Source organism: Epinephelus fuscoguttatus, linkage group LG22 (genome assembly GCF_011397635.1).
Source record: "Epinephelus fuscoguttatus linkage group LG22, E.fuscoguttatus.final_Chr_v1".
NCBI lineage: Eukaryota > Metazoa > Chordata > Actinopteri > Perciformes > Serranidae > Epinephelus > Epinephelus fuscoguttatus.
Genome location: NC_064773.1, coordinates 27,766,809 through 27,772,808, shown reverse-complemented (window position 1 = coordinate 27,772,808; position 6,000 = coordinate 27,766,809). Strand labels below are relative to the sequence as shown.

The 6,000-nt window shown below is 39.5% G+C and overlaps 1 protein-coding gene across 9 annotated transcripts in view; it reads right to left on the bottom strand.

Moving 5' to 3' along the window:
* Positions 1 to 261: 261 nt before the first annotated feature.
* LOC125882957 (NXPE family member 3-like) overlaps positions 262 to 6,000 on the bottom strand; it is a 42,583-nt gene continuing 36,844 nt past the window's right edge. For 6 of the 9 annotated variants that reach the window (XM_049566994.1, XM_049566995.1, XM_049566992.1 and 3 more), the window contains 5 exons: positions 5,659 to 5,951; positions 4,611 to 4,681; positions 4,428 to 4,499; positions 4,054 to 4,278; positions 262 to 3,969 (listed from right to left, as the gene is read on the bottom strand). In XM_049566994.1, coding sequence (XP_049422951.1) covers positions 3,428 to 3,969; positions 4,054 to 4,278; positions 4,428 to 4,499; positions 4,611 to 4,681; positions 5,659 to 5,951 — 1,203 coding nt within the window. In that variant the 3' untranslated portion in view covers positions 262 to 3,427. The remainder of the gene's footprint in view (positions 3,970 to 4,053; positions 4,279 to 4,427; positions 4,500 to 4,610; positions 4,682 to 5,658; positions 5,952 to 6,000) is intronic. The other 3 variants (XM_049566998.1, XM_049566999.1, XM_049567000.1) reach the window with 3 other exon arrangements.

The following is a 6,000-nucleotide window of genomic DNA, read 5'->3' as shown; positions in this document are numbered from 1 at the left end:
TATTTCTTGCAATGTCCCTCACAAATAAACTAATAAATACATGAATACAAACACCTTAGCTACTATTGAACATTTGAATATGATGAGGAACCTTTAATGTTCATATGAAGGCAAGTGAAGGAGCTGCTATGTTACGTTCTAATAACTTTTCCTATTTTAATTTAGGTTTTATGTCAACCTCCCAATGAGGCGCAGTTTCCTCATCGCTACAGTTACAGTAACAACGCGGCACACACAATAATTTATTATATCCTCGATTACTTTATTGCAAACAATTCGGCGAATGAATATTAAAACACAGAGAGAATCCCTATACGTCTTTCATGGGAACAATATGCATGACGATTTCCCTTATTAGTCTCTGAACAGCAACGTTATGGTTGAACAACAAGTTTTATTGTAGCCATAAAATTTGCGATCATAACATTTTATTTCTATTTTTATGAATAAAAAGTTGCTCACAGCAATGGCAGGCAGCTTTTCAAAATGCGCAAAACATCAGGTGTAAGTGGAAATAAAAGATACATGGGAAAGTTTAAAACATCAGGTGTAAGTGGAAATAAAAGATACATGGGAAAGTTTTATAGGATATTTATAAGTTTTATAGGCAAGCATATCTTCCTGTCTTTTATTTTGAAGTTACTTCCGCCTCTGATGTCACCGCAGTTCTACTTTTTGTCCAAAACAATAAATGAAAAAATTGCTTGAAGGTACCCTGACCAGTCAGCTGGTGACAAACCATCTCAAATTGCCGTTAAACAGTGAGCTAAAGTATTCTTCTGAAAACATTTGAGGTGAGAAATAGGCAGCGCAGATCAACACTGCTTAGTTTTAAAATCTTGCTCTCATTTTTTTTCAGCCTCTGTTTTCACAAGTCAGGAAACAGCATGGTGCCCACTTTTTGTATTACAGTCTAGTCTGGGGCCGTTAGTGGCCGTTTTGGCAAGGAACCGGAGCCAGGGCAAGTGAGACGGGATCCGGAATTCGATGGATGCGCCTTTCCGTCAAAATAAAAGCGCCAAGCTAATAAAAATGCGGTGAAACTTTTTAATTTAAAGAATATAATTTACAAGAAAAGGCCCAAGCCATTAAGTTAATCAATTTTCTTACACCCCTCATCGCCCCAAATCGATGGTGCGCCAGAATTTAAAGTTTTACTTTGGTGAATTTGGTGAATTCCGCATCCGCTCTCTATACCGGAACCAGAATCCAGACAAAATTCAGAGTGAACAACTACCAGGCTCTTCGCCTTATGTGAAGAGCCTGGTGACGAATTACAGTCAAACAGTGTACTTGTAGACAGCAGAAGGCTTCTAATTTCCACATAGACGCCCAACAGAGATTCCAACATGCTCCTAAAGTTAAACAGTTAACAGATGAGAGCGATGTGTTGCATTATTTAACTTGTTTAATAAATGTTGATTATAGTAGTTTGATTTCTGCGGTCCAGACTGACGATGCCAGTGATAATGTTCTGACAATATTTACAGGTTACAACAAAAAACTTCAAAATAAGAGCACTTACAAAATTAAAAAAAAAAAAAAAAATCTTACCAAACTATACTGGCGATATACTGGTGACTGGGGTTTTGTTTGAATCTTTTGGTGGCGGGCATTTTGAAAATAACAAAGTTACAATCCGTAGTTTGGGCAAAAACCTTAGAGCCAGCTATCTTGAGCGGATTTAAGCTGGGAGAACTGAGAGCTGGTAAGATGAAGGTAAGTTTACCACTGCTCATTTACACATACTACATTATTATTATACAAAGCTGGTTGAAAATTGACAAAGTGTCCCTTTAAATATCAATGTACACAAGTGGAACAGCATCAGCATCAGCCCTTCTGTCCAAACAAACAATTATTTCAATTTCTATAGATTGCACTTTTCAGTCTGTTCATACAACTATCAGTTACCGTTACACTTCAATTAAAAGCCTGGTCCCAAATAAACACCCACTCCCAATTACTGGCCTGGTGTGGCTGCACTTTGACAAACAAACACCTGTCTCAATTAGAAGCCTGGTCTTGCCAACTCCTTAATTTTTTTTTATAGAAGTGTTGTTGTGTTGGTATGCTAGGTGCCGTAATCCTCAAGGGCCATAACTCATTTCTTTGTCTCTCTGATGCTCTGTCTGTCAGAGCGAGATCAAATTCATCAGATTCATAATTGATATGTTATCTGAAGCCTAATTTTTGATAGTATCTCTTGATCTTTGCTGAGCAACAGTAAAGAATTAAAAGCCTGTCCCATATAGACACCTTTCCCATATTGAGGCCTGTTGATTTCAGTGATTTAAGCAAATAATAGCCCAGGCTATTAATTGAAATTTCATGGTACAACCACCTTCCTTCTTGCAGCCCACTTACAGTTACCCAGAAAAAGGACAAAACTCAGAAAATTAAAGACATTTGATAAAACAATAAAAAAAATTCTATGGACACCATGACACATGCAACAACCCATTTAGGGTTACATTAAATAAATAGCCTGCCGCTTTTTACAGAATCAACATCACCATGGTAACAAGACTAAGATGTATAAACATACAAGTCAAAGCAAAGGAGAGACTCAGTTTATATACACCTGCTTAATAAAAGCAGAAGTTGCTGCTGGTGGTATTTTAGTGTGTTGGTTACACCTAGCACGCAACTGGGTCAGCAACAGGTGTGTTGATTTGGGTAACTTAGCTTTCTCACCGGGTGCTACTTTAAATCAGTGTTTAATTAAGGTAGATGCAACCCTTTTTAAAACTTTGTCAGAGTATGATAATGCTGACAATATCCCATAAGGAAATTATCCAAAATCATACTGCATTGTTGTGCACTTTTGGTTTTGTTTACTAAGTCCTAGCATCAACCTGACTTTCATGTAACAGTTCCCTGCAGATATATCTAGAAATGTACCTGAGTACAATCCTTGTGATAAAAGGGTATGATTTAAAAAAAACAAACTCAACAAAAACAGTTAAAAAAAATAGTACAAGAAGAAAAGAAGTACAAGAACTCAAAACAAAAGGGAAAAAAAGCACAACTTAATTACAGTAACAAGAGTAAATGTCATTTGTTATTTCCCCTGACATTATATAAAATTAAAAATACAAAAATTGCAATTCAGAAGGAAATTATATATCTGTACGTCACACCACCCCACAACCAAAGATGTAATTCAGTTAACATGTCAAACAGTATACATAATCATAGAACAGCAGAATCTTGTTCTCTCTTTCGAGGGATATTTTTTCTAGCCGTTTTTTTGTGCTCACTCAGCATTCCATGATTAAAAATTGATTGTCAGTCTAGCCTGTGCATGGGCTGCTGAAGGAAAAACGCAGCACATGGTAGAAACACAGCAATAACATTAACATAAACTTAATGTGTGCTTTAATCCCTACTCCTCTCTCCCAACAAACACACAACTAACTGCCCTTTAAGGACATATATGGGACAAGATAACGTTAATCATATTCTTAATAATGGGAGGCTGTGGGTGGAGGCTGTGCGGCAGGTGGTGGGCCAGAACCATCTCCCAGGCATCAATCAGATGAACATTCAGTCCTTTGAATGTGGCTCTGAGCACCTTATCACGCTGCAGAGTGTACCAGTCACTGTTGGTTATTGTCTCATAAAGTGTCAAAGCTTTGGGGTTTCCTGTCCGGATGATGACCACTGTGCCTGGAGCCCTGTCCAGCAGTCGCACCACCGCCTTGCGGATGTTCTGCAGCCGCTGGATGTATACCTCCATGGGGAAAGTGCTGAAGTGAGACCAGATGCCAAGAACTACGACAGTGTTGGTGCCTCCAGTTATGTCATCTAGTTCATTAGCAATGTAACGAAGCTCACTGGTGTGGACCTTGCCAAAACGGATAGGAGGACCGTGGCAGCGGAATGTGACCATGATGTTGTTTGCATAATTCAAGGCCATGAAAGGTCCAACTTGCCTCGGGCTGTGCAGGTCGAACTCCTTAAGATCTAAAAGCATGACAGAGGGAACAGATTAGTGTGAACAGTGTGAACAAAATCAAACTGTTGCCATAAATCCTGTAGATCAGCTACCTGGTAGAGCTCGGGTGAGGTATTCAAAAAACTGTCTGATGGTGGAGTCTCCATACATGTGGACCACCTTGCCTTTCAGACACTGACTGATGGCAGGGGGGTTGTTGAATTGGTGAACTGTGGGGCCTCCTAGTGCTCGCCATACACCTTGATAATAATAGCCGGAGGGTCCAGGTGTCAAATAGCTGCTCTTCACCTCTGGCTGACCTGAGAGGAAGTTAAAGGCTAAGGGTGGGGTTAGTTTATATTGTTCTTATTGCAAACAAATCCCATGAAAAAAGCATAAAATATAAAATGATTATATAAACCTATTATAGACTATCTTTACTTATGAGAAACTATAATCCACCAGCAGCTGGTGCGTCTTTATGAACCTTTCATCCAGTGCTCCATGCTCCTGGGGCTCTTCTCAAATTGACCTCTATACATCTCTCTAGAGGAAAACACTACCCAGAGGAAAGTAGAGTCCTTTGTCACGCATGTTTTACTTTCATTTTCTGTCATATTCAGTTTTAAATTATCTTTACAGGCAGTGGTGGCAGTAAATCAGGCTTTACCTTCATTTTTTGGCAACACAGTGACATTGGCAGGTGCTGAAGATTGAATGAAGACTTTCATGTTGGCACCACTGAAGGAAAAGCACACATAAGAAAATATCTTACTGTCAGAGGCACAGATCCCAGCGCTAGGGGTCACAGCAGGTTGGCTAGCTAACCTGTGTGCATCTATGGTTTTTCCAACCCCCATTTGATTAAAGCAAATCCACTTCCAAATGATGGAAATTAGTTGCTAGACAATAAGGCCTGATGATTGGCAGCTTACTGCTGTCCAATCAAAACAAAATGTATACATTTACAATCCAATATTAATGAATCACAGCGAACACTATCCAGTTTTCTTACTGGTTGGCCGCTGAAGTGAAGTGTCAATGGAATATACTCGGAGTTTGCCCTCATTTTGAGATATGCCAGTTGGTTTGTATACATGCAGTATGGGAGAAACTATGGATAATATGTGGAGAAATGTGAAATTTAAAACAATGTAACAGCAGTTTGTGGATATCTGTGGATGTAATCATGTGTTTTACATTGGATATAGATCATCTGAACTACTAGTGTGTGAGAAGTGTAAGTTGTGTAAGCTGTGATTTGGTCTGGAAAATATGATCTGTGGATTATGATAATGCTTTATAGGTGAGTTATAACTGTTTATTTGATGATGTTCTTCTTCTTCTTCTTCTTTTTTGTCCAACAGAAGTGTTTATTGAGCCTGCTGTGGTGGTTGTATCTTGAAATGGTCACCATTAATGGCACCGTGAGGAGGATAGCTTTCGAATGATATGTCCTATGAGAAAACCCCTTAAATAACAACAAATACAGCAGCTGTTTTACATATCATAATCATCCAGAATCACCATAGGAGGGCCCACAGGTGGGCTGTTGTATTTCTAACAGTATTATCTTAGACTGTAAACATCTTCAGATTCAATCTTAACTGTCTGTAGTTGCAAACTTCTGAAACTCCCCACCAAGGAGACACATAGGTAACAGCGGATGTATGCATTCATTAGAACAAAATGCCAGTCCTATCTCTCTGTTTCCTCACTTATTAAAGAGCTTGTCCTCGTTGGCCTTGATGTTTTGTTTGTATCCTCCCATCATATGGTTGATCCTGGCATCACAGCTCAGGTTCTTTGGCTTGTAGCAGAACCAAGGCTCGCCTGTACGGAGGTCAGTATAGTTGCACAGCGGCTGGGTTGGATGTAGGCGGACGTTACAGATGCTACTTTCAGAGCGTGAGCCTGAGCGGAAGAGGCTCCTGAAGTAAATCCTGTCAGGCTGTTCTTTGGTCAGCCTACATAGCACTGCAATGGCCTCACTAGGGTGAACCAGCATCACCTGGTAGGATAGAGAACCAGAGCTTTTGACAAATAATCTACAATTGGTG